The sequence below is a fragment of the Neomonachus schauinslandi genome, chromosome 1 (assembly GCF_002201575.2).
Source record: "Neomonachus schauinslandi chromosome 1, ASM220157v2, whole genome shotgun sequence".
Classification (NCBI taxonomy): domain Eukaryota; kingdom Metazoa; phylum Chordata; class Mammalia; order Carnivora; family Phocidae; genus Neomonachus; species Neomonachus schauinslandi.
Window position 1 is genome coordinate 210,467,769 of NC_058403.1, and position 26,329 is coordinate 210,494,097.

Consider the following 26,329-nt stretch of genomic DNA (forward strand, 5'->3'; position numbering starts at 1 on the left):
GGGGATACTTGGCAGTGCCTAGAGACAGTCTTGATGGATTGTCAAGCCTGGGTAAGGAAGTACTACTGGCATCCAGCGGGTGGAGGGCAGGGATGCTGCGCAACATCTTAGGCAGCACAGGACAGCCCCACCCCAAAGAGTGTCCTAAATGTCAGCAGCGCAGCTGTTGAGAATGCCTGGGCCAGATCATGCGGGGAAATGTAGACTGGGCCAGGAACTTGGGTTTTATCTTGGGCGCCACAGAGAATCAGGGCAATGGGATGACAAGATCAGAGTGGTTTACAAATGATCCCTCTGGCTGCGGGAGTGGGCGATGGAGAGAAGCGCATGGCTAGGGCGGCGGCGGCAGCGGACGTGGCTCCTAGGGTGGGAATCGGGCCCAAGCTCTGAAGTGGCAGTGGGGGGACTTTGTGATGGGCTGGAGGAGTTGGGGTGAAAGAACGTGAAACAGCAAGTTCAATTTCTAGAACAAGAAACTGGGAAGCCTTAACGAGATTGGGGAGCCTCCGCTCAGGGACGAGCCGGGCCCCCCCCCGACCCTGGGCAGCACCCCTCCCTGGAGAGGGCAGCCCCACCGGCACAGCGGCTGAGCTCTGGCCAGCAAGCAGAGCCGCAGGATTGCCGCCGCCAGCAGCATCGACACCAGCATCTTGTACGCAGAACCACCGCCAGCAACGCACTTCAACCGCCGCGGGGTGTTGCCTCACAGTCTGGGCATGCGCAGACTGGAGCCTGAACCTGAGCGCGCAGCCGCCAGCGGGACGCCTGGCGTCTGAGCATGCGCACCACGTCTCCCGGGGGGAACGCGAAGCCGCACGCAACACGCCCCCCTCCTCGAGCGTCTGGGTGTGCGCACACTGACGCTCAGGCTCTCTCCAGTCTGAGCATGCGTTCATCGTCTCCAGAACCCGCCACCAGGGAGGGCTCCAGCTGGCCCACAGCCACCCGTGGGCTGGCTAGTTTGAGCATGCGCACAGCGTCTCCCGGGCAACCCGAATCCACCAACCAGATCGCGCTCCAGAGCTGGAGGGCATGTCGCCCGCGCGCCTAAGCCCAAGTGTATGCACAGGGCTGCCTACGCGTTCTCACACCTGCTCTTGCAGCACCAGCGGCTCGCTTTTCAGGAGCCCTGCAGCGTGCCCACAGCCCTCCACGTGAGCCGAAGGGGCTTCCAGCGCGCCAGCAGGGAGACCGGAAGAGGCCGAGGCAGTGAAAAGGCTGAGCCCCGCCCCCACAGCCCTGCAGGCCCCCCCCCCCCCGCGGGTCCCTGGGCACGCGCGGCACTGCACGTGCGCACTAGCCGGGCGAGAGGAAATGACGCAAGTCCTGTGCGTCCCCAGGATGGCCGGGCTATGGCGGCGGGCACAGGCTACGTGCGGCTGTGGGGCGCTGCGCGATGTTGGGCGCTGCGGCGGCCACTGTTGGCCCCCGCCGGGGGGCGGGCTCCGACTGCCGCCGGAGTGTGGTTGCCGAGAGGCCGGCGGGCCTGCGACGCCTCGCCTCCCTGGGCGCTGTGGGGCCGAGGCCCCGTGGCCGCGGGCCAGTGGCGGGGACTTTGGGAGGCGAACAGCCGCGGCGGCGGTGGCGCATTCTCCAGCGGCGAGGATGCCTCCGAGGGCGGCGCGGAAGATGGAGCCGCGGGCTCGGGGGCCAGCGCGGGGGGCGGGGAAGGCCCGATCATAACGGCGCTGACTCCTATGACGATTCCAGAGGTATTCCCGCACCTGCCGCTCATCGCCGTCACCCGCAACCCGGTGTTTCCGCGCTTCATCAAGATTATCGAGGTAACGAGCAGCCCCGCGGTGGCTCCAGTTTCCCCAGCTCTTCAAGCAGCGGGTTGGACCGAGGGATCCTTGAGCACCCTCATGCCACAACTTTTTCCAGGCATGAAGCTTCTTAAAAGTTGGAGTTCGAGTCCTTGCCTTCTCGCTAGTTTGGTGAACTTGAGCCACATTCCTCCCCCTTTCAGATCCCTGATGAACCCAGTGAACTTAAGACTGCCCGATTAGAGCCTTAGTCATAGAACTCTCCGATGCTGGAAAGGACCGAAAAGTCTTGTGGCCCAGTTACTTTTCTGCGGGTTTTGGTAAATGTTTCGTGACACTCTTACTCGGGGCGGTTTGCAGTCTGGTTTCGAGCCCCTTTGGGATCAGGATTCATTCTTTCCTTAAACATTTCTTGACCGCTTACCACGTCCAGGTACGGTTTTTAGGGATACAGCAGAGAACAAGACTGATAAAAATTCCTGCCTTTGGAGCTTACGTTCTAGCGGGATACAAGAGGCAATAAACAAGATTAGTAGGTAAATTACATGTTGGAAGGCAATGACTGTTATAGGGATAATAAAGCCGGGAATAGAGTATAGGAGACTTAGGAGGAAGGTGGGGGAAGGATGTTCTCAGAGGGGCGCAGCCATGGTTTATTCATTCAGAAGAGTGTTCTTGACCTGCTATGTAACAGGCACTGGGGATACAGCAGCAAACAAGTCAGATGCAATCCCTGTGCCTAAGGAACTTGTATTTTGATGGAGGAGACGTTAAGCAAGATCGTTTCAGACTAAGAGCTAAGGGGATGGGGATGATGGACTGGGGTGATGTAATAGAAAGCAACATGAGTGCAAGGAACTTGAGTTTTTAGAGTAGGAAGGACCCAGATGGCTTCCTTTTTCCCTGTCTCCTCCCTCCACCCCCCCTTTTTTAAAGCTTTTATTTATTTGAGAGAGAGAGCACATGAGAGGGGTTAGGGTCAGAGGGAGAAGCAGACTCCCTGCCGAGCAGGGAGCCCGATGCGGAACTCGATCCAGGGACTCCAGGATCATGACCTGAGCCGAAGGCAGTCGCTTAACCAACTGAGCCACCCAGGCACCCCCTCCCCCCCATTTTTAAAAAACAATGGAAATTAGAGTCCTTGGTGAAAGGTTATCTGTTAACTGAGCAAGGTCATATGATGAATCAGCCTCTGCATTCACTCTCCAGCCTCTCCCTCATACTCTAGTCTCTGCTAAATAAATCTCAGGACCGGAGGAGCCCCTTCCACCTCCTCTCCCACCTGCTGATTGTGTGTGTCCGAGCTACTCTCCCAAGGGTCTTCCTTGGTTTTGAGTAGTGGTTACTTGCAGGCCCCAGAGCCTATGGGTTCATATCCTAGCTCCACCACCCATAGCTCCTTCACCTTCAGAAAGCTGTTCCTCTGGGCCTTCTTTTTCTCATCTATGAAATGGGCCTCATAATCATACCTCAAATCCTAGAGCTGGTCGGGGAGGTCAGTCCATCTGTGTCAGGGGTATAGCCTCATACCTTAATCAGAAGCTGCTGCTATTTCCTGTGTGGTAGGCTCCTGACATTTCAGAAGTGTGCCCTGGGGGCCTTTTTCCTGTCCTTGACCCCAGCCGACCTCTGGGGCCAGGAGTGGTCAGCTACGGTCCCCTCAGCCCTGCAAAGTGGCAGATGCCTCTTGTGCCCTGTGCCCAGAGAGGAGGACTCCAGGAGATTCTGTCTCCCCACCCAGAGTTAGCCAGTACGGTTAAATGAAACACTGCGGAAAGCAGGAGACTGGCACATGGTATGCACTGTGTTTATATTGTTTTTACCTTGTCATTGACGACGAGGAATCCTGCCAAAGAGAGGAGGCAAGTGCTAAGATGCAGCATTCAGCTGTTACCAGAGAGGAATTAGGGAAACTTCCATGGCACTGGGAAAAGGTTTCTGGACCTGTTAACAAAGCTGTGTTTACTCTTGATTGTGTGGTTGACACGGCCTGGGGCTAAGTTGCTCCTGTAGTTTCTCCCCTTATTAGTGGCCTCTCAGTATAGATCAGTGGTTCTTAATATGTGGTGGGTCATGTACCCATCCTGATTGCTGTCATGGACCTTTTCCCTGGGAAAAACGCATCTGTAGGGTCAGGAATTCTGGGACTGTAAGTTAAGAGCGCCTGCTAAGGGATGAGTTAGAACACTGGTTCTCAAACCGTGGTGACGAGGCCAGCAGTATCAGCATCACTTGGGAGCTCGTTTGAAATGCAGATTCCCAGGCCAACTCCAGGCCTCCTCTGTCAACAAACTCTAGGGCTGGGGCCCAGCCATCTGTCTTAGCAAGTCTTCCAGGTAATTCTAATACATGCTGAAGTTTGAGGGCCCTTCAGTGTAATCAGGGTCTGGAGTGGGAATTAATGGGCTGGAAGGAAATCACTTGAGCCTTACGGACATCTGTGCTCCTGCCCCATCAGAAGTCCCTAGAAGATGTTAGGCCTCTCCCTGTCATTGAAATGACATCAAGATGATGCCTTGTCATCCCAAGGCTTTCAGGCCTTGATCAAAAGGGTGTAGATGTGATTGGGAAATACTTTCGATGCAAATTGAAGGCAGTTGTGGCCTGGGGGATGGGCCACGGCTGAATTGTGCACATTTAGTGTTGTCCTTCTGACATTGATAAAATCAGAATAGTCTGGATTTTCAAGCCAAGACATTTCATCTCTGAAAAGCTCTTGAAATTGGAAGTGAAATCAATTTCTTGGTTCTGGCCATTGGTCTACTTTGAGTGTTCCTTAGAAAGCAGGGGAAACCACCAAGGAATGCAGCCCTGTCAACCTGTCCCGCTACATTCTGTACATGTGTGTGTATCTGTATGTGTGTATGTGTATGTGTGTTTGGTTTGGGACTTCCTGGACTGTGTTGGTTAGTGTCCTGGGTCAGGTTAGCATAGCCTCGAGAATAATCTAGAAAATGCTAGAGCTGCTGTCAAAATGTCAGCTAGAAAACCTGCCCTGTGTTTCACTTTGGGGTCATTGTCATGCTAGGTTAAAAATAAGAAGTTGGTTGAGCTGCTGAGAAGGAAAGTCCGTCTTGCCCAGCCATACGCCGGTGTCTTTCTGAAGAGGGATGACAAGTAAGTGTAACTTTTCCTTCACTTCGTCATTGAAGTTGCCCTGGAGTACAGCTCATCACAAGTCCTGCTCCGTAGTAGAGTAGTCTGGACCTCTGACCTTTGACCTGGAAGAAATCAAGCAAAACCTACCAAGCACAAGGCCAAGAGCCAAGCATACTTTTTTAGTCTGGGCTGAAGACTTGGCTCAGCTCTAGGTTTCATGTGTTGTCAAGTTGTTGGCGGGGGGCGGATATTAATCTCCAGGACCTTTGGTGGTCAACCCGCCTGTGAGGTCGCTTGAGAGCAGAGCTAGGTGGGTGGATAGTACAGCTCCAGGTACATCCACCTTGACTCCAGGTGGGAATTAGTTGCGCTTCTGAGTTAGAAGGTACGTTCTGTAGGGGGAGGTGTGGAATGAGATCCGTTCCGTCTGGGCCTGTCCTTATAGCTGACTTCGCCTGGCAGCTGCTCACCTGTGTGCAGCAGTGGCAGCCGGGGGCCGCCCTTAGCTGGCAGGCGCTCTGGGGGGCCCTGCAGCCCCTGCAGGAGCGAGGAGGTTGCCCTCGGTTTCCAGTGGAGGCTGGCAGGAGTGTTTCTCTTCTCTTCCTCCTCTCTCTTCGCCCGAGATATCCCACTGGGAATCAGGGCCTGTGACCATGCACCTTTGTGTCCCTGTCCCTCAGCAACGAGTCTGACGTGGTTGAGAGTCTGGATGAGGTCTACCACACGGGGACGTTTGTCCAGATCCACGAGATGCAAGACCTTGGGGACAAGCTGCGCATGATCGTCATGGGACACAGAAGGTGAGGGGCCCCGAGTGTGTGGGATGGGGCGGGGCAGAGGCACTGAGTGTCCCTGGGTTCTGGTACCGGCCGTCCTTGCTCAGCCCTACTGCCTTGTAGGAGCTAGACCAAAGCTGGAGATGGTGGACACAGGTCACCTCTGGGTCGCTCTTAAAGTGGCAGTATGGGTGGTCAGTGACAGCTTGTATCTTTCATGCACATCATTCACAGGTGTGTCACACATACTAAACAGTAAGTTGCCTCACGCCCCAGCTTCGGTAGGCTTACGTGCCTAGGTGTCAGCTGTTGATGGTTGGGCATGCCCGCTTTTTGCCCAAGTGGCCTTGTCTGCGTCTGCGCGCAGATCATGCTGGATGTCCAGCTTAGCGCCGCGGTTTTTCACTCGACCAGACACGTTTCCTTGTCAGTCCGTGTAGTTTCCATGGCCACTCTGCCGGAGGGCTGCATACAGCGTGTGAGCCCAGTTTAAATCCTTGTCCTGTCACAGTTAATTATGAAAAATTTGCAGGATCCCGCTGGGTTGAAGCTCTCCAGCTTTTCACGTGTGTTCCAGGAAACACTGGTCCTCAAGATGCTTGTCAAGAGTGCCACAGTCAAATCCACATGGGAAACATTTCTGAGTCCTGAGCCATTAACGGAGTAAATGTTGTGAAAAGCCCCTCAACAGAGACGCCCACTGGCACTTGTTGAGGATCGAGTCCTGGTCATTCTCCCTCCCAGAGCTTCGTTCTGGTGTTAGCAAGGCAGCACCCCCAGGACACACTCGGGGACATGGGCTGTGTTAGGCACTGGCTCTGTGAAAGGTCCCGGTGGCCGTCCTGCTGCACGGAGCTCCCACGCCCGTCTTCATCTGCTTACGTTGGAGGAAAGAGGCTGCCGCTCTATCCCCTGGGGGGATTTGTGAGCCGGAGGGAATGGAAGATGCAACAAAATGAATGGAAACGGTGGTGGCTACTAAGTGCTGTCCTGACCTACGAGGTGCCTTATGGAAGGAGTCCTGCTGGTTCCAGGGGCCAGGCCTACTTTTTCTGTGCAGTCAGCTGGGGTCAGCCAGGCACTGGGTCCCCGCCCCGCCAGCTCTCAGGCTGGCCCTCTGGGGAAGGTGGCAGTTAGTTACCCTGTGGGCCAGGACAGAGCCAAGAGGTGAGGTGGCATGTTTGCACTCATGTCACTTAACCCCTGTTGTCTGCTGGGTACCTGGGTGTAGAGGTGGTAGGTAACTGGGTGCGGAGAAACAGGCCAGGGGCCCAGCTCCCATCCCAAGAGGGGAGGATGTGAGCATCAAGGCAGGTCACCAGCTGAATTCTGACGGTGGTGGGAGCTTTGGGGGGATGCGAAGATGGACAGGGTGAGGAGTAGGCATAGATGGGGGCTGGCCCTCACATGGAGTGGACAGGGAGGGCCTCTTTGTGGAGGTGCCCTTAACTGAGGCCTGAGCAACACAAAGGAGCTGCTGTCTGGTGAACTCCAGGCCGAGGGAGGGGCAGGTGGGGTCCTAGAGTTGGGCTGTGCTTGGTGGAGCAGACAGCTTGTGATGGGCCCCAGAGCTGGTTGCCGCTGGCTTACCCGGCAGACTTCAGATGTTCGCGGAGGACAGTAGGTGTTGGTGTGACATGCGGAGTGGCTGGGTCAGCTGGAAGCCAGCGGTGTGCCAGGGGCGGGGGGTACTTGTTTTGGGGTTCTGAGACAGCAGCTTGGTCTCCAGCTCCTGGGCCCAGCGGGCCTCTCCGTTGTCAGTGGTGGAAGCCCCTGCAGCTTCACATCTGCCTTGTTTCCATCTTCAGGATTCACATCCACAGACAGCTGGAGGTGGAGCCCGAGGAGGCTGAAGCCGAAAACAAGCAGAATCCCCGCAGGAAGACGAAGCGGGGCAAGAAGGCGGAGGAGGAGCTGAGCGGTGGGCACCACGTAGAGGTGATGACAGAACCTTCTTCGGGGCCCCCCAGCGAGGTGCTCATGGTGGAGGTGGAGAATGTCGTCCACGAGGACTTCCAGGTCACGGAAGAAGTGAAAGTAAGTCGCTGCGGCTGCCCACGGAGCTCCCTGGGCAGGGGACATGAGGCTCTAGCCTGTTAGGCTGTCGGGCTGTGACCTGGGTCCAGCCCCAGCCCGTGTCCGCTGTGCAGGAGCCCCCAGCCTTCTTTTCATACTGGCTCCTTTCCCTCAAGCCCAGGGCGCTGGGGAGGGGGAGCAGGGCCCACGCACCGTTCCCCGTGGCTTATAGACAGGCAGGCAGCAGCCTTCTGGCTGCCTTGAGCCCAGATGCAGGTTGCCTGCCGCCTTCGTAGCGTAGCGAGCCAGCTGTCTAGGTGGTGGGTGATGCCTTCCTGCCTGGTTTCCTGGTGCCGCAGCGGCAGGGGGCTGCCTCCGGCGGGTGGGGGGTGAAGAAAGGCAGAGGTCATCGAAGGCTCGTTGCCCTTGCGCGTCCCGGCATCATTGGCCTCCCTGGGGAGAACGCGCCGTGCCTAGCCAGCCGGCAGCCTCGGTCTACTGTCGTGGCGCAGTGTTGAACAGAGTTCTGGGCGCTTCTGAGCTTGGGGGGAAGGAATCCTGTGGTCCATTGGTGATGTCTGCCCCGGGCGCTGGGAGGGGTTTGGCTGCCTCTGCCCAGGGCAGCAGTCACACCCACAGGGCCATGCCACGATGGTGGAAACGTTCTCTGGTTCTGCGCCACTAGCCCCCATGGTTATCAAGTGCTCGATTGTGGCTAGTGCGACTGAGGAACGAAATGTCTGGTTTTGTCTTGATTCTAATTTATTTAAATGTGAGTAGTTATGCCTGGCTGCTGGACTGGGCAGCAGAGCTTTAGAGTTTCCTATGAGGATCGCTAGTGGGAGAAAGACACGGCGAAATTCATAGATGCCCCAGGGAAAAGAATCCAGGAGACTTGAGGCTGCACACTCGTGCTCGTCTGTGCAAGCACCATGGGCCTCTAGCTGCTCTCTACGAGTTCCCTCTGGAAGGTCAGCCCCGTCATTTCAGGGATGAACCCCTAACTAGAGGTTGGATGCTTTCTCCATTCCCACCTGTGCCCTCACTGGGGTGTGGTATGCTGGGAGCCGCCTTCTGGAAATCACCGGGTTCCGATGGTTACCCCATAAACCGTCCATGGTCCCGCCAGGAGCATCACTGTCCTCGCTGTGGCGGTGATGCCTGTGGTATCCACAGCAGAGGGCGAGCCTGGGCCTGAGGTTCTGGGAGGGGATAGGCCAAGAGCCCTAGTGACTTGCCGGCACATCCCCAGAGAGGAGATTCAAACCAGAGTATGCTGAAGTTGAGGAGGGGAGCGTTGGTTATGAGACTCGTGCTTGAAATAAAAAATAAGGAGTAAAAAAACCCCCGTTCTCCTTTTTTTCTGAAAATGGGTTGATCTAAGGTCAAGGTTGAGCGTGGTATAAGGAGGTAGGCGTTGGTGTTCATTTTTACTATCTTGATCCTGAGTCCCCATGACTGGTGGATTCAGGCTATCTATGCTCCTGGGCATCTGAGGCCCTACCTGGCTTGAGCCAGGTGGTAGGAGCTCCTTGGGCCATGGCCCTTGCTGGACCCAGGGACTGATGGCTGCCTCCCTGTTTGCCAGGCCCTGACCGCTGAGATTGTGAAGACCATCCGGGACATCATTGCCTTGAACCCGCTCTATAGGTTGGTCTCCGGCGCCATTTCCTAGTCCTGGTGTGTGGTCGACCCTCCCTGAGGCCAGCCTGGGGTCTGTCTGCCTCTTTCTGTAGCTGGGTTGGTGGGAGGCTTTCTCAGAGTGTTGTCCCGATAGAAAACCTTGCCAGGGGCAGAGATTCAGGGCCTAGAGCCCAGCCCTGTGTGAGTAGATCCTGCTTCCCTTACGGCAGGGAGGCCCTGCAGGGGAGGGTGGAGGGAGATGCCTTAACCAGTGCAGGTTCTTTGCCTCTTTCATACTAACAGGGCCTTGGATTTGGCCGGAAGCCTTTTTGTCATCAGCTGAGGTGGAGGAAGGGAATCTCACTTGGAGGTCACTCCATGGCTGCTGGAGGGGGCTTGTGTCTGGGCATGGGGTCGTTAGTCTCATGATTCTAGGACGGGTGGCCTCACTGCTCCACAGCTGGCTTTCCGTGGGCATCCCAGGACCTTTGACCCTCGCTGCTGGGGAAAGGAGACTCAGGCCAGGGCTCCTGCCAGGGGCCCAGCCCTGGCTGCTGCAGCATTCCTGTACCCCGTGGCAGCATCCTCTGTCCCTTCCAGAGAGTCTGTGCTGCAGATGATGCAGGCCGGCCAGAGGGTGGTAGACAACCCCATCTACTTGAGCGACATGGGTGCTGCGCTGACCGGAGCTGAGTCCCACGAGCTGCAGGACGTCCTGGAGGAGACCAACGTAAGTGCGCCCTGGCCCATGCTGATCTGCGTGGTGGAAGGCCTCCCAGCCTGGCAGCTTGTCCCCAGCTCTGCTTTACAGTTCCATTTTGTGCTTGCACGAGTCTGTCAGGCCGCGCCCTGCTCCCCCGTATCTCTCGTGGCTGCTGGCATTCCCTCCGGGTGGTGCCTTCTGTTTAGCGGGTGGTATATTTGGCCCCACCCGTCTTGTGCTGTTATGAGCCATGCCCCTACGAACGTTCTCGACCACAGCTTGCAGATGTGCCGGACTTTATCTGTAGGAGGTGTTTGCAGAACTGGGCTTGCTGGGTCAGAGCGGGTTGTCTCGGGTTGGTGACACGTGGCCTGGTCACTCTGCCCTATTTGCGCTCCGTCTGGGAGGTGCCTGCTCCCCCCACATGCTCACCGTGCACAGAGAGATGCCGACTTCTGACTGTCGCTTACGTCTTCCCTTTCCTGGCAGATTCCCAAGCGACTGTACAAGGCCCTCTCCCTCCTCAAGAAGGAGTTTGAGCTCAGCAAGCTGCAGCAGCGCCTGGGGCGCGAGGTGAGCCCGGGCTGAGGACGTGCCTCCCCAGGGAGGGTGCCGTGCGGGCATCACTCGGGCGGGGCTGGGAAGCTCTGCAGTCCAGGATGCCCTCCATCACGGCAGAGCAGTGCGCTAGGTTCAGCATCCTGGGAAAATGCCGGACACTGGGGACCAGCCTGGGAGAGGTTGAAAATCCGTTTCCCCAAGGCTCCGCCGTTTGTGGCCCCCCCTTCCTGATTGTGGCCCAATCCGTGGGCTGCCTGGATCGTTGGTGCTTACCAGTCATGTTGTTTTTCAGAATTGACTTGCTGTTTCTACTTTATTTTGGAAAAAAACTTTCAGGTCACATCTTTACTTGGAAAATTTTTAACACTTGGTTATTAGCTCGAGGCAACTTCAAAAAAATTTTTTCTAAGATTTATTTGATAACATTGTTTTAAAAGATTTTATCTGTTTTTTGAGAGAGAAAGAGCATGAGCAGAGGAAAAAGACGGAGAGGGAGAAGCAGGCTGTCTGCAGAGCAGGGGGCCCAGTGCAGGGCTCAGTCCCAGGGCCCTGAGATCATGACCTGAGCCGAAGGCAGACGCTTAACAAACTGAGCCCCCCAGGCACCCCGGCACAAGGCAGTTCTTAATGCACCTCCGATGGGACACAGGAGTGGGGGTCGTAGGCGGCCCTGGTGCTCAGCGACCTCCGAGCCCTTGCCTGCAGCCCTGTCCATCCAGAGGAGGTCCGCGCCTTTGGGAGGTGCGCTAGCGGCAAGCGAGCTTCACCTGGTCACAGTCAGGCCCAAAGAGCGAATTCCCTCCTCTCTTGGAACTTGGCATTGTTTATTTCTAGCTCAGGGAGACTGGGTTCAAGGAGGAGGAGGCTGGAAGCGGCCGCTCGGCGTTTCCTTCTAACTATGTCTGGAGGAAGCAGCTCCCCCAGCCCGTGGCAGTCCACAGACATGCCTGTGCGCCCTCCCGTGTGCTCTGACCGTGGCCCCTCGGCCCCTGCAGGTGGAGGAGAAGATCAAGCAGACGCACCGCAAGTACCTCCTGCAGGAGCAGCTGAAGATCATCAAGAAGGAGCTGGGCCTGGAGAAGGAGGACAAGGACGCCATTGAGGAGAAGTTCCGCGAGCGGCTCAAGGAGCTCGTGGTCCCCAAGCACGTCATGGACGTAGTGGATGAGGAGCTGAGCAAGCTGGGCCTGCTGGACAACCACTCCTCCGAGTTCAAGTGAGCGTCCTGGGGGCCGTGCCCGTCCACATGGTGTCCGCCCTCGAAGGCGGCCCCCCTCTCGTGCCTCAGCCTCAGAAAAGCCGGTGACCTGGCAGGGTCCAGGATGCCAGGCCCAGAGGTCGGGAGGGTGGGTCCCTTGGGCACCCTCTGGTCACGCTGGGCGCCTGAGAAGCACTTGGTGTGTGATGGTCCTCTCGGCGCCCCCGTGTGGAACATACTTTTTTTTGTCACCTGTTTCCCAGCTGGAGAAATTATCTCTTAGAGAAGTCAAGTCAGTGAGCAGGGCCTCTGAGCTGGTGGATGGGGACAGGGATTTGATCCCAGGGATGTCTGGCTTTAAGCAGTGCTTCCAGCAGGACCCCTCCCCTTGCTCCCTTGCCTCTGTGCCCTCCTTTGCATGCCCTTGAGAGCCAGGAAGTCAGCGTCTCTTCCTGGGGCCTCAGCCTTGCCCCGTGGGTGCGCAGCTCCCAACCTGGGGTTGCTCTTGGGGGCAGCGCTGACCTGCCACCAGCCAGCCCTGTGTCCCACGTGCCCCGGGTGAGGTAGTCTCCTGCCACCGCCACGGAATGGGATTCGAGCAGTCCCCGTGCTCGCCATGTCTGGGCCAGGAAAAGGCCGAGCCCCTGTGCTGGGAGCCGGGCAGCGCCCACGGTGCGGCCTTTGCCGGTTATCGGCGCCTCCAGCTGAGGTACCCTGGGTGCGGTTCATGCGTCAGGGTCAGCGGGCGCCGGCACCGTGGATTGGCCGCGGCCGCGCTGGGCAGTGAGCTGGGCCCTGCTTACCAGCTCTGGTCTGCCCTCTGGCAGTGTCACTCGTAACTATCTGGACTGGCTGACGTCCATCCCGTGGGGCAAGTACAGCAATGAGAATCTGGACTTGGCCCGGGCCCAGGCGGTGCTGGAGGAGGACCACTACGGGATGGAGGATGTCAAGAAGCGCATCCTGGTGAGGTCCCCCGCATCCCTCCCCTGGGTCCCAGGCCTTCCCACCCCCTACACCCCACCCCGTCCCTGTGAGGCCCGCCTGCACCCCTCATGCAGGCCCTTGGGCATGGGCTTCTCGAAGCCTCCCCTGGGCGCCACAGTCCCACCTCCCAGGCACTTGTTCCAAGCACACAGGGCGGGCTCTGAGCAGCAGGGTCTGTCGTTATCTGGATTCGGGACCCAGGCTTCCCCCATGCTTGGGGGGGGGGGTCTCAGAGGAGCCCCTTGCGGAATTTCTGGTCTAGGCTCCGGGAGGGTCTTGGCCAAGACAGGGCTGGCGGGGGGGTCAGCAGAGGCTGAGGAAGGAGAGGTGGAGGGCTCCAGGGGGAGGAGCAGCTCAGAGGCGGCAAGGGCAGCCTGGGCCAGGCCGTCTGCTCCAGGGGCCTCGGGTTTCCGAGGAGGGACAAGAATCGTGCCTGACGACATGAGACGGGCGTGGCTCAGCGCCAGTAAGCTGTGGCTGGAGCGGCAAGAGGGTCAATACGGTCCAGGATGTGGGAGGAAGGGGTTACTAGCAGCTCGGCCTGCTGCCCTGGTCATCCGCAGGCGGTCACTGCAGTCCGCTCGGCCCCTCCAGGACATGTCTGGTCCCTTGCACAGCTCCCTCGGCCTGAAAGGCAGCGTGACAATGGCGAGGATCACATCAGGTAGGGCCCCTGGTCCTGTAGAGTGGGCGGCGCGTGGCTCATGGGAGCCTGCCTCCGCCTGCAGGAGTTCATCGCTGTCAGCCAGCTCCGAGGCTCCACCCAGGGCAAGATCCTCTGCTTCTACGGCCCCCCTGGCGTGGGCAAGACCAGCATCGCCCGCTCCATCGCCCGCGCCCTGAACCGCGAGTACTTCCGCTTCAGCGTCGGGGGCATGACGGACGTGGCCGAGATCAAAGGGCACAGGTAGGCCCGGCCCGGCTCCGTTCCTGTGTGTGCACGGGGGTGTCAGGGCGCGCGGTGATCTCTGCTCACGCTGGGGTAAGTGACCCACGAGCCCAGCGGAGTCCAGCCGCTCAGTAGTTGGCTCAGAACGCTGGCCTCTCGACTGCCAGGCAGGCAGACTCCCAGGAGTGTTTGTTTGCCAGGCTGTTGGTAGTCGGTCTCGCTTATTCCAGCTTCCATCCTACCCAGTTCAGCTCCCCCAGCGCTGCGGCCAGAGTTCGGGGCCATGCACCCAGCCCCAGGACTAGGGACTGTGGACCAGAGCCAGGGGCGAGGCGGGCCCCACTGAGAATGGGGCAGCACGTCAGTGAGGCCCCAGCACCTCTCCTGGGTCTTCTCTCCCTCCCCAGCCGGAGCAGGGGCTGCTACTCTGAGTCCAGGGTCTGAGAACCGCCAGCTGTGTGCGTGTGCCCGTCCGTTGGGGCAGTCATGGTGTGTTTTCCTGGAGCTCACACCGTCATTCCGTCTCTCCCTCCCTCTCTCCCCCCACTCACCCTGCTCCAGCCACATGGGCTTTCAGCACGCTACGCCTGGTCCTGCCCTTGCCCCAGGACCTTTGCACAGGCTGTTCCCCCAGAAAACCCTCTTTCTTCAAATACCCACATAGCTTGTCTCTTCGCTTTTTTTGCTCAGGACCTCTTCTCAAAACGCTCCCTATCCCCACTTTATTGCCCCTGAAATGTCATTTCAGATCTTCCATCCTGTCTTACCTTTGTAGAGCGTATACGGTTTACTCTACCTCGTGATTCCCTCCTCCATCTGGCTGCTATCTGTCTGCCCTGCTGGGTCTTCTCTCGCAGGCACGGGACTCGGGTCTGCCTTACTCTCTCTGAGTGCCAGACCCCCGCAGCTGAGCTGGGACAGTAGAGCAAGGAGGAGGTCAAGAAGCACTCCGGCAAGCGCCAGCCAGGTCCGGGCCATGGGCCCTGTGACCCCGAGGCCTGGGAGGCCGTGTTGTGCCTGGGGAGACCTGGGTGGGGGGAGCATTTCTGCCGCCAGCAGCACCTGGCTGCTCCTGACCTCTATTCTGTTAGATTGGGCCGTGTGGGCTGGGTTCCACCATCCGGATAGGAGGTGCTGGCCAGGGGGACGGGTCTGAGCGAGACCTGGTTTTGCATCTGTTTTCCCAGCCTGAGTCGGGCCTGGAGGGCGACATTCCCGTCGCTGGAGAGCACAGGCTGGAGGGGTGCCGTCAGCCGGTGCCAGCCTCCACGCCGCCTCCACGGTGGCCACCTGCTGTGCATCTCCCCGTTGCCGCCTCCAGGCAGCCCTCCACAGAGGCCGAGTGGTACACTGAGGTCCTGGGGCTCTCTGCGAGCTGGGCCTGTGGGTGCCGCCGGGTAAGGAGCCAACCTCTCCTGTGCTCTGCCCCCCAGGCGCACGTACGTGGGTGCTATGCCAGGAAAGATCATCCAGTGCCTGAAGAAGACCAAGACGGAGAACCCTCTGATCCTGATAGATGAGGTGTGCACGGACGAAGGGCTGGGCACGCGGCCGGACTGGGAGCTGACGAGGCAGCCCAGCCTCCGTTCCTAGCACCCTTCCCCGCGGTCGGACACAGTCCCTTAGGTCCTCCTGAGCCAGAGCTCCAGGCAGTCCTGACCAGGCAGAGTCTGCATCCAAGACTGGACCCGCGGCCCCTGCCATTTCAGTTGTCCCCTAGTCACCGTGTGGTCCCACCGCCGCCAGGCCCCTTCATGACAGGCTTCTGTCCTGCCTCGGAGGACCCCATGGCAGCCCTCCTGCTCCGGGCTTGCCCAGTGCCCGCCCCTGGTGCTAGTGAAATCTGGTCCCGCCCGGCGCCCTCCCACCAGGAGCGTCTGGTCAGCAGGCACGGGGGGCGGGACGGGTTCCCAAACTGCCTACCTCTGCTGCCCCTTCAGGTGGACAAGATAGGCCGGGGCTACCAGGGGGACCCTTCGTCAGCACTGCTTGAGCTGCTGGACCCCGAGCAGAATGCCAACTTTCTGGATCACTACCTGGACGTGCCTGTGGACCTGTCCAAGGTGTGTGTCCCGCCGGGGAGCTGGGCCCAGTGGGGAGAGGCAGGGTGGCCAGTCCTCCGGTACCTCCCTGCCGCCCTCCCCAGGTGCTGTTCATCTGCACGGCCAATGTCACTGAGACCATCCCGGAGCCGCTGAGGGACCGGATGGAGATGATCAACGTGTCTGGCTACGTGGCCCAGGAGAAGCTCGCCATCGCAGAGGTGAGTGCAGGACCCTCGCCCCAGCTCTAGACAGCGGGGGTGCCCCCCTGCAGCTGGGGCTGGGGGCATAACTGAGCACCGAGTGCCAGGCCCCTAACCAGAGCTGCGGGGGACAGTCCACAGCGGCCCTGCTCGGAGCGGGGGCGGCTGGAGTCTGCCCACTCGTGTAGCGTGAGTGTCGCCAAGAGCAGAGGCAAGGCCTGCCGTGAGCCGTGTAACCCCGACGCGGGCACTTCCCCAGCCTGCCTGCTTCTCCGGCTTAGTTCCACTCCTGCCTGGGGTTCACGTCAGACCCCCGCGATGCTCCTGCTTCGGATGCCAGTTGCGCATTCCAGGGCTTGCTTTCTCCTGCCAGCTGGCTGTAAATCGGGTGTTCCCACACTTCTTCTTGGGGCTTGCTGGGTTGCTGTAACAGCTCACTGAGCTCAGACGGTTTCCTTCCTTACCAGTTCATTATAGAGGATCCAACCAGGGAACAGCCGCGTCAAGCCCGGCAGGGGCAGGGGCAGGGGCTTCTGGGCGGTCCGTGGGCACCCCCCTCCCAGCGCCTCCCGGCAGGTCCGCGTTCTCCTAGCTCCTCAGCCCAGGGTGTTTATCGAGGCTTCATTCTGTGTGCATCGTTGAGTAAATCATTAGCCACCCGTGACTGTTCCTCCAGCCCTCTCCTCTCCCTGGGGGTCAGGGCGAGGCCCTCAGACCCCCGCCCCAGGAGCCACCTCGCTGGCCCAGGCTCAGGTGTGGTGCCAAGGGGCTGTACCGTAGGTCCCAGCAGCTGGCCCACTCACCCTGCCACTTGAAAACTCCAGGGTCTCGGGAGCTCGGGGGCCAGAGACCCACCCAGTACAGATTTCTTCTCCTACCCCACTCTCCCGGGCCCCGGCACAGGAACAAGGGGGAGAGAGCACAGTCTCTCCTGGGTGTTCCGGGCACGGGTAGCTGGCGCTCCGCTGGGGACTGTGCGTTCGGCCCTGATAGTCCTCTCCGCCGTCAGTGTGCTGCTCCCTGTCCCCAGCACACCTGTCCCAGGGCCGGCACCCCTGCCGCCCGTCTTCCCACCAGCCGTGCGTCCTTGAGTTCTGTGACGGAACGAGTGTCCTAGGCCGAGGCTCACCCGGGATTCAGGTCTCTGTGCATTTCCTGGACGTTATTGGTCTCCCCAGGCCGGGGGCTGGATTCCTATCCTGAAGAACGTTAAGCGGAGCAGAGAGCCAGATTTCCTTCCAGAGAAAAGGGAAGCTGTTTCTGACCCAGTGTTTCTAACTGGAAAGAGGTTGCGCACGTTTCTCCCTGAGCCCATTGCAGCCTGTGGGCGCTGGGCCCCAGCTCTCGGGGCCTGACACCAGCCTCCTGTCTCCTGGGGTGGGAGGGGAGCCAGAGGAGCTCTTGGCTGAGGTAGTTACAGGGGTCCTGGGGCCTCCCCACCCGGCCAAGGAGGGGCAGGCTTGGGGACCTGGGCAGGGGACTGCTTTTAAACCTTGAAAGGGATGATAAGAGAACATGGACTCCCAGAGGCTTCGGGGCCACCCATGTCGGTCAACAAACGTACTGACGTGTATGGTTGTGTCCCTCATGTCTCAGCTGCTTTCTACCCCCCAGTTGGTGCTCAGGTCTGTCTGTCCCAGGACTGCTGTGTGGCAGGAGTCGGGCTGGGCTGTGGGGGACCTTGGGGCCTCTTGACCTCCGCGTTCCTGTCTGCTCGGGGTGGCAGCTGCTCAGTGTGAGTGGGGGGAGCCCAGGGGTCAGGGGAGACCTTCCTGGAGGAGTGGCATCTCAGCTGACATTTGGAGGAAGGGCAGGAATGGAACCTGGGCAGAGGATGCGGCAGGAGCAGGGGCCTGGGAGCTTCTGGAGGTGATGGGCTGGGCATCTGCGGGCTCACTGTGGGGTCCTGGCGCCCGCCATGCGCTCTGCCCACACTCCCTCCTCCTCGCCTTGCTGGCTCCTTATTCTCGGGTCATCGCTTTGTTGTCACCTCCTGGGGCGGCCTTCCGCGAGCTCCCCCTGCTCCCCACCCCCCGGGATGAGAGCTTGTGCAGGCTGGTGCTGGGCCCGTCTCCATCATCTCTAGCTGGCCAGGGGTCTTGGGAAGGCTCAGTGGTGAGTGGGGGCCACAGGAGAGGCGCCGGTTCTTGACCCTGAGGCCCCTCCCTGCCAGCGGTACCTGGTGCCTCAGGCCCGTGCCCTTTGTGGCCTGGACGAGAGCAAGGCCAGGCTGTCGTCAGACGTGCTGACCCTGCTCATCAAGCAGTACTGCCGGGAGAGCGGTGTGCGCAACCTGCAGAAGCAGGTGGAGAAGGTGAGCCCGGGAGGGCGGGGTCCGCAGCCTGTGCAGGTCGGGGTGGGGGGGCGACCCCGGGACACACCCTGCAGATTCCACCGCAGGGGGACCCAGGAGGCCCGTCCACAGAGACAGGAGAGGGTGGGGGCTGGGGAGTTTGTGCTTCATGCCGACAGTCGCCGTGTGGGGAGGTGGAAAGTTCTGGAGACAGATGTGAATGCACTTGAAGCCGTGAAGCTGTAAACTTGTAATGGTTGAAATGGTCATTTTATGTATTCTACCGCAATGTTAAAAATTAAAAACGCGTGGGGTGAGGGGCGCACGTCCACCCTGCTGCCTCGCCCACTCCAGGTGTTACGGAAGTCTGCCTACAAGATCGTCAGCGGCGAGGCCGACCTGGTGGAGGTGACGCCCGAGAACCTGCAGGACTTCGTGGGGAAGCCCGTGTTCACCGTGGAGCGCATGTACGACGTGACGCCGCCCGGCGTGGTCATGGGGCTGGCCTGGACCGCCATGGGTGAGCAGCAGCTCTATCCCAGCGCCCCTCACGGAAGGGGTTCAGGAGACCAGGGGCTCATCAGAGAGGGAGAAGATGGGCCCACAAGGTGGCACTAGCGCCCCACAAGCCTTACTTGCATTGAGGGGGGTCCCTCTGGCTTGGGGGTGCTGACACCCCGCAGGGGGGCCTCCTCGTCCGGGTGACCTCGCTCTGCCCCGCAGGGAGGCCGGGCAGCGGGCCGGGGGTGGCGCTGTGGGGAGAGGTCCACAAAACCGGCCGGCTCGGAACAGTGCAGTACCTGCTCATTTGGATGAGACGGAAGGGAATTGGGGTTCGGTGCTGGGAGGCCGCGCCCTCGCTGTGTCCACGTGAACCGGTGGCAGCGCTGCACTGTGAAGCAGGGGGGCAGCAGGCCAGCGGGAGCGTGCAGGGGAGACGTGGGCGTCCCCTAGGCGCCCCACTGCGAGGCTCGGCGAGGGGTCCCGGGTTCACAGCCTCTGTGGCTGGTCTGCCAGGAGGCTCGACACTGTTTGTTGAGACGTCCCCTCGGCGGCCCCGAGACAAGGACAGCAAGGGGGACAAGGATGGAAGCCTGGAGGTGACAGGCCAGCTGGGGGACGTGATGAAGGAAAGTGCTCGCATCGCCTACACCTTCGCCAGGGCCTTCCTGATGCAGCAGGACCCCTCCAATGATTACCTGGTGACCTCCCACATCCACCTGCATGTGCCCGAGGTGAGGCCCCACCTGCCCGCTCCGGCTCCAGCCCCGGCCCCCTGGCGGAGCCCAGCCCTCATCCAGCCGCCCACCCACCTGCCTCTCCCCACCAGGGTGCGACCCCCAAGGATGGCCCAAGCGCCGGCTGCACCATTGTCACGGCCCTGCTCTCCCTGGCGACGGGCCGGCCGGTGCGGCCAAACCTGGCCATGACGGGCGAGGTGTCCCTCACAGGCAAGATCCTGCCGGTGGGCGGCATCAAGGAGAAGACCATCGCGGTGAGTGTGACCCCCTCCTCTCCGCGGTGAGTCGGGACCAGAGGCCCCCCCCCCGTGTGGCACTGTGTCCTCGCACAGCTGGTGTAGGCCTCAGGCAGGCAAGGAAGGGTGCCAGCTGCTTACAGACTACGACTTGGGCCCGTGTTTCACAGTGTCCTGGCCGTCCCTTTCCACAGTGGGCCTCTGCCTCTTGGAGCAGAGTTCCCATCTTGGTCGCGCTCCTTCCTCAACCAAGAATCGGGGATGCAGCAAAAGCAGGAGAGAGTGGCCTCCTGGGGGTGCAGCGAGAGGCCTACCTTGACCAGTTAGTCCTGGGCTTTCCCCTCAGTGGTGGGACTCCGGCCCCATCGTCCAGCCCTGGATCCCCTGCCTCCTGGAACCTGGCCTTACCTGCAGCCCCATCCCTCCCTTGAACTGCCTACAAGGTGGGGTCCTCAGCCTTGTAGAGACTCTACACCTCAGTTTCCTCACTTGCAAAGGGGGAAATGAAATAAGGCAGCACGTGCTGTGTCCCTGGATGGTCCCCCAAAGGGCTAGTGAGGCAGCGGCAGGGTGATAAGGGGCCCGGTGGCGGGAGCCCTGGAGGACTGTGGGCAGAGCAGAGGGGAGTCTGGAGCTCGCAGGTGCCCCCCGGCTGTACAGTAAGGCTGGGCATGCTTTAACGCACGGTTTCTGTTAAATTCCCTTGTGCTCTTAGCTGCCCAACCACTCAACCTAAGGCCCTGGTTACTGTGATGCATCAGAAAACGGGGTCTCTGGGAGACTGGCTCCTGGAACAGAGGCCGGGAATGGGGTTCGGGCTGCAGTTTCCTCAGCTGCGAGATAGGGTGTGCGGGGAAGCCTGGTCCGGGCCGAGCCTTCCTCAGCTGACGTGCCCGCGGGCCCTCCCTCCCAGGCCAAGCGTGCTGGAGTGACGTGCATCGTCCTGCCAGCCGAGAACAAGAAGGACTTCTATGACCTGGCCGCCTTCATCACCGAGGGCCTGGAGGTCCACTTCGTGGAGCACTACCGCGAGATCTTCACCATCGCCTTCCCCGAGGAGCAGCTGGCGGCCCTGGCCGTGGAGCGGTGACGGCAGGCCCAGCTCTGCTGGCACAGACGGGCCCGGTTGGGCCAAGGTGGCACCAGGGCCAGGAGCTCTGGGCAGCTGAGCCACCCAGAGGCTCAGCAGAGGCCCAAGTCAGAGGACCTCAGTTACGGCTTAGTCACGGAGTCTGGCATATATGAACTATTTAATTATGATTAAAACCCCTTTCCAGTACTGCCTGGCTGCTTGTTCTGTGCACCCTGCCCCTCACCGGTGCGTCCTGGAGGCGCGCCCCCCCCTTCCCCAGACCAGCACAAGACCCCCAAGTTCCGAAAAGGCTTTATTACATGGTCGGGGGGGGGGGGGGGTTCAGTCCTTCTTGGCTGCCGCTTTCCTCATGGCGGCCAGGACGTTGCTCAGCTCCTCTCTCTTCCTCTTGGCGCGGATGTGTGTCCCCACCTGCGGGCAAGGAGGGCGCTCAATCCGGGCCCGGAGTCCCAGCCCGGCCCCTGCGCGCGACGGTGCACCTACCCTTTTCTTGATGAACTTGAGGGCGCGCTTGTCCTTGGAGACCTTGAGCAGCTCCATGGCCCGCCGCTCGTAGGGGGCGAAGCCGCACACCTCTCGGATCATGTCCCGCACGAACTTGGTGTGCTTGGTGAGGCGCTGGGGGGGCGAGGGGCGTCAGGGCGAGGCGCTCGGGGTCCCGGGCGTCCGCTGCGGCAACGGCGGCGTGCAGCCCCTCACGCCCGCCTTCCCACGGCAGGGCGCCCCCGCTCGGGCTGGGCCCTCCTCCGGCCGACGGCCTCGCCCCAGCGTCCGTTCCCCGCGCGCGCGGTTCCCGGGGTGTCCACCTGCCGCGGGGCGAGCCCTACGCCCCCACCCCCTTCACGCTCGAACCTCCCGCCAACACGGCCCCCGAGCGCGCGCGCGCGCCCGCACTCACCCCGCGGCGGCGGCTGTGCCTCGGCTTGCTCACGTTCTTAGTCACCTTGTGCCCCTTGTTGAGGCCCACGGCCATAGGGTAGCGCAGAGCCATGACTGGGCGCCGGGAGCGGAGAGGGGAGTGGAGGTGAGTCCGGGCTCGGCCCCCGCCGCCCGGAGCCCCGCGTCCCGACCCCCCCCGGGATCCCTCCCGGCGCCCAGCCAGAGCCCTGAGCCGCACCGGGGCCGCGGAGTCCGGATGGCAGCAGATGCTACACTCCCGTCGCCCCACTAACCTGCTGCTCCTCAATGGCTCCCGCGGCGGAAGGGCTGTCGCCCCGCGGAACTCTGGGCTATCTCGCTTCCGCGGGTCGAGCGGGCCAGAGAGGCAGGAACGCCGCGCGCTCCCCCTGGCGGCTGGAGGCCCTGCTGTCTCTATGCGCATGCGCGAGCTGTCTACCTGCGCATGCGCGCTTACAGTAGTGGGTTGAAACTAGCCTCAGCCGCAACTGAAATGCCTTCCTTTGCCGATGGCTTGAGAGTTGGAATCCTACCTCTGCAGTTTGCTGGCTAATCCCACCTGGGCGCGGGCTTAGGGACCCTGCGCCAGGAAATTCGGCTCCCAGTACTTGAATTTCCTCGTGTATAGAATGAGGAGAATAAGGGACTCCTGGGTGGCTCAGTCGGTTAGGCGTCTGCCTTCTGCTCAGGTCATGATCCCAGGGTCTTGGGATCCAGCCCCGGGTGGGGCTCCTTGCTCCCGAGGAGCCAGCTTCTCCCTCTCCTCCCCGCTCATTCTTTCTCTCTCAAATAAATACATAAATAAAAATCTTTTTAAAAATCTTTATTAGAATGAGGACAATAATAGTACCTATTCCAAACTGTTCGAGTAAGATGTAATGGTACTTGACACAAAATAAAATTTCCATGAACAGATATTGGCTTCATTCTGTATGACACCAAACTGTGTTAGAACTCAAGAAGGCGATTTGGTAGAGTACCCCTGATGGCGTTTGATATAATTTGATGTAATTTTCGGTGGTGCAGGGACTGGAGGCATGATAGAAACAAACAAAAAAATTTTTTTTCTGGTTTTTATCTTTCAATCCTACTTATTCCCAAATGATGGTCCCCATTTTGCGCTAGTCTCTTTGGGGTTAACCCTTCTAACACTTGCTAATTCTAGAGAGCCTTGCACAGCAAACAGTAGCTAGTGTTTTGCAATATTGTATTTGTTCTACAGTTTTTAACTGTACAGTTGCTTTTTATTTATGCAAACCACACTAATTTATCATTCTAGGGAGAGGAAGTGTCAATTTTTCACGACCTGATGTAAATAAACATCAGTGATGTGCAGATAAATACAGCCAACACTTTGTTTGAAGTCCCTTGTCAGAATCCTACCTCCTGCCACGGACTTCCTCCCTCTCTGTCTCTCTCTCTCTTTAAGATTTTATTTATTTATTTGAGATAGAGAGCACAAGCAGGGAGGAGGATCAGAGGGAGAGGGAGAAGCAGGCTTCCCGCGGAGCGGGGAGCCCGATGCGGGACTCGATCCCAGGACCCTGGGATCATGACTTGAGCTGAAGGCAGATGCTTCACCGACTGAGCCAACCAGGCGCCCCTTCCTCCCTCTCTCCAAGCACATTTCCTTATCTATAAAATGTTAATAATGGTAGCACCAACATCCAATTATGAAGATGCCATGAGATCACTAATGTCAAGGGCTTAGTGCCTGATACACATTTCCATCATCGGCACACAAACCACGTGCTTTATACTGCAAATGTGGCCTTTGACACACAGTCAGTACCTTTCTTTCCACCCCTGACTTCCCGGGTGAGATCTACGTCTCTCAGCCTCCATTTCTTCACTGTTAAATAGGGCGGAGAAGTCTGGTCATCTCGTTCCTGTACACACATCCCTCTTTACCCGCCTGCCACCAGCAAACTGGAAAAACTAAGCAATGTGAACAACCTATGTGCAAGGGAAGAAGGATTTTTATTATGAAACAGAAGGCTGGGTCCAGCCCAGAACACATTCTTTCCCTCCTCCCCGGCCTCAGACCCCATCGGCAGATGGACAGTTTGAAGGCTGTCCCCTGCTTGTGGCCAGGGTAGGGGGACCCTCCAAGGTTGCGTGAGTGGAAAGAAGAGATCAGGGAGGCACTGGCTCCAGGTGGGAGACGGACAGGGTTCCCAGGGTGCCCTGTTTGACATGGCCAGGGGCCTGGGCAAGTCACACCACCTCTCTGAGCCTCAGCTTTCTCATCTGCAAAATGGAAGCAGCAACCGTGTCACCTCGCCTGGAGTTGTGACCGTTTCCAGGGGCTGGTAGACTTTCTCGGTTGCCCTGTTCTGTCTTGATGACTCTGTCTTGAGCCACGGCCACCAGCTCAGAGGTGTCTCGGTTTGTGTCGCCGCCGCTCTGGGGCGGCTGGATGGAGGGTTCCCCTCCGGGAAGATGAAGGAGTGCCACGGCCGGGGGCTCAGGCAGCCTCGGCAGCGGTGACGTTGAGCTCCTGGCGGATGAACCAAGCCCTCGGGTGCGGCAGCCATCCCCGGAGCAGGCAGAGCAGGTGGAAGCGCCACGGGTAGAAGACGCCAGGGGCGCGTGTGGCGCCGCCGCGGATCACGGCCAGGGCTGCCTTGGGCCCTGGGGCCGCCTTGGCCCTCGTGACGCCCCTGGGGACAGGAGGGCGCGGTGGAGACTGCAGCTGGGCGGCCCCCCACAGCCCCCTGCCCCTGATGGCCCCGGGCCTCACCTGACTCCCTCGGCGGTCGAGGCACGATCCCGGAGGCCCAGGACACACATGGTGATGGCCACGTTCACGTCCTGCACGTCCAGCTCCCGCCGCAGAGAGCCGAAGAAGCCGTCCAGCGCGAACTTGGCCGCCGAGTACGGGCTGGAGAAGGATGTGGGCACATGGCCTAGGAGCGCGGGAGGGCAGCAGCTGAGTGACCACACGGCGCTCCCCCTCCTCCAGGGAGCCTTCCTGCCCTCCCCAGGCTCGCCCGCCTCGAGCCCTGTGACCTCCCGACTCCCCGCCCCGCGGGCACGCACCGAGCAGCGAGGACACGACCACCAGAGAGCCTTTGCTGTCCGTAAGGCTGGGCAGCGCCAACGAAGTCAGCTGCACGTAACTCAGGAAGTTCACCTGGAGGTGGCGACTGCGAGTCACCGCATCGCGGAGACACTCAGGCCCCGGGAGGGGCGGGGCCTTGAGGCGTTGGGCGGGGTCTGGGAGGGGCCGGACCTGAGGTGGGTATTGGGGTGGGGGGAGGGTGGAGCCTGGGGATAGGAAGGATGGGGCGCTGGGCGCGGTGGGGCGGGGCACCTGCAGGAGCCAGCGAGTCGCCTGGACGCTCCGGGACCGCGTGCCTGCCGGGGTGGCGCCGAGGTGGTTCAGCACGAGGTAGTCCAGCCCTCCTGGCCCGGAGAGGCCCATCAGCAAGGAGCTAGTCCTTGAGGCTCCGCCCCTGGGCCCGAAGAGACCCCCCCGCCCCTGGTCCCGTCACCTTGAACTAGAGAAGCTCCGGCCAGAGCACTGACCCAGTGAGTTCCGCCCCGGGTGGCTCCCCGCCTAATATCAAAGAGACCGGGCCCTACTCCCTGGATCCTGCCAGGCTTCGTCCCTGATCCAGTAAGGCCCAGTCCAGAGTTCCGCCCCCTGGAGGCAATGGGGCTCCACCCCCTAGCCACGCCCCGGACCCATACACCTCCGCCCACTGACTGCCACGGCCCCACCCCTTTCGGGTCCTGCCGGGTGAGGCCGAGGCCCCAGTCCCAGAGTCCAGGCCCCGCCCCTCACCCAGCTTGTCCAGCGCAAACCGCACCACGCGCTCGGGCACCTCAGGGGAGGCCATGTCCGCAGCGATGAAGAAGACCTTGGGAGCGCCCAGCTTCCGGCAGTTCCCTACCACCTGGGGGGGCCAGAGCTGCCCGTGGGCCCGTCCACCCCGGCTGGGCCCCCTCCACCTGCTAGACCATTGGGGCCCCAACCTCAAGCCCCCTCCCGACTCGGAGCTTCAGGTGACATTCAACATTATTCCCAAAGCTCTGCCACTGGGGTCACAAACCGGCAGCCTGCGGGCCCAAATCGGGCACGTTTTATTTGCTCAATACGAACATTTAAAACTCAGGGGATGTCATATAAATCTCGAGATTTCTGGCCTCTCTAGAAGTTTTGCAAGGTCCGTCCCCAAGAACCGTACATCTCCTTGGAGCCACAATGGGCTGCTGCTGAGCAGTGTCCACCACCCCTCGTCTGAAGATGAGAACCCTGGCTGCCGGCCAGGCTTTGGACACCACCAATAACCCCAGTTTTGAGGAACACTCCCTGTCTTACACTCACTGTCTTAATGGATCAACCCAACACCGTAACCCAGGAGAAGGTACTTTAATTGTCTCTGGTTTGCAAAAGAGGAAACTAAGGCTCAGACGTTAAGCTACTTGCCCAAGGTCACCCCGGAAGCCTGGATCTTTGCAAGGAAGTTTTTACACCCAGGCCCCGTTTTCCATCCACGAAATGGGCTGCCTCACCTTCTGTAGGAGGGCCTCGGTGTGGGCCGTGAGCACCAGGTGGGCGCCCAGGCGTGCGTAGAGATAAGCCAGCTCCTCCCCAATGCCCGCGCTGGCCCCGGTCAGCAGCACTCGGGCTCCCTGCAGGCCAGCTAGCAGGGTGCAGGGGTGGTCAATCCTGGGCGGGGGGGGGGGGGGGGGGGGGG

The 26,329-nt window shown here is 60.2% G+C and overlaps 3 protein-coding genes across 5 annotated transcripts in view; 1 reads left to right on the forward strand and 2 right to left on the reverse strand.

Annotated features, from left to right (window-relative positions):
• The first annotated feature begins 1,341 nt into the window (after positions 1 to 1,341).
• On the forward strand, positions 1,342 to 20,911 carry LONP1 (lon peptidase 1, mitochondrial). Its single transcript, XM_021705152.2, is given in 20 exon segments — positions 1,342 to 1,425; positions 1,427 to 1,516; positions 1,518 to 1,784; positions 4,795 to 4,883; positions 5,546 to 5,665; positions 7,450 to 7,678; positions 9,246 to 9,307; positions 9,881 to 10,010; positions 10,473 to 10,556; positions 11,540 to 11,760; positions 12,570 to 12,708; positions 13,458 to 13,636; positions 15,052 to 15,139; positions 15,559 to 15,681; positions 15,765 to 15,881; positions 18,037 to 18,177; positions 18,511 to 18,676; positions 19,174 to 19,391; positions 19,487 to 19,651; positions 20,547 to 20,911. Coding segments are annotated over 20 exon segments (2,889 nt in total). The 3' UTR covers positions 20,724 to 20,911.
• Positions 20,912 to 21,046: 135 nt separating this feature from the next.
• Positions 21,047 to 22,283, reverse strand: RPL36 (ribosomal protein L36). Of its 2 annotated transcripts, none has more exons than XM_021705153.2 (4): positions 21,899 to 22,283; positions 21,625 to 21,719; positions 21,210 to 21,344; positions 21,047 to 21,137 (listed from the first exon to the last, which is right to left on the reverse strand). In XM_021705153.2, exons 2-4 carry the CDS (start codon positions 21,715 to 21,717, stop codon positions 21,048 to 21,050), a joined length of 318 nt encoding a protein of 105 aa, XP_021560828.1. In that variant the 5' UTR covers positions 21,718 to 21,719; positions 21,899 to 22,283; the 3' UTR covers position 21,047. The 2 variants fall into 2 exon arrangements, with proteins under 2 accessions (XP_021560828.1, XP_021560829.1); XM_021705154.2 differs by having other exon boundaries at positions 21,844 to 21,921.
• Positions 22,284 to 23,596: 1,313 nt separating this feature from the next.
• Positions 23,597 to 26,329, reverse strand: part of HSD11B1L (hydroxysteroid 11-beta dehydrogenase 1 like) — a 2,998-nt gene continuing 265 nt past the window's right edge. Inside the window, exons 2-7 of one of the 2 annotated variants that reach the window (XM_021705064.2) lie at positions 26,145 to 26,275; positions 25,414 to 25,525; positions 24,940 to 25,031; positions 24,666 to 24,759; positions 24,367 to 24,532; positions 23,597 to 24,286 (exon numbers count right to left, since the gene is read on the reverse strand). In XM_021705064.2, the coding sequence (XP_021560739.1) occupies positions 24,091 to 24,286; positions 24,367 to 24,532; positions 24,666 to 24,759; positions 24,940 to 25,031; positions 25,414 to 25,525; positions 26,145 to 26,275 (791 nt within the window). In that variant the 3' untranslated portion in view covers positions 23,597 to 24,090. The remainder of the gene's footprint in view (positions 24,287 to 24,366; positions 24,533 to 24,665; positions 24,760 to 24,939; positions 25,032 to 25,413; positions 25,526 to 26,144; positions 26,276 to 26,329) is intronic. The other variant, XM_044918471.1, reaches the window with a different exon arrangement.

Coding starts and splice junctions, on each gene's coding strand:
- RPL36 (XM_021705153.2), bottom strand. CDS start 21,717: ATGGCTCTGCGCTACCCTATGGCCGTGGGCCTCAACAAGGGGCACAAG. Junction 21,345..21,624: donor GGCACAGCCGCCGCCGCGGG/GTGAGTGCGGGC, acceptor TCGCCCCCCCAG/CGCCTCACCAAGCACACCAA. Junction 21,138..21,209: donor TCAAGTTCATCAAGAAAAGG/GTAGGTGCACCG, acceptor CCTTGCCCGCAG/GTGGGGACACACATCCGCGC.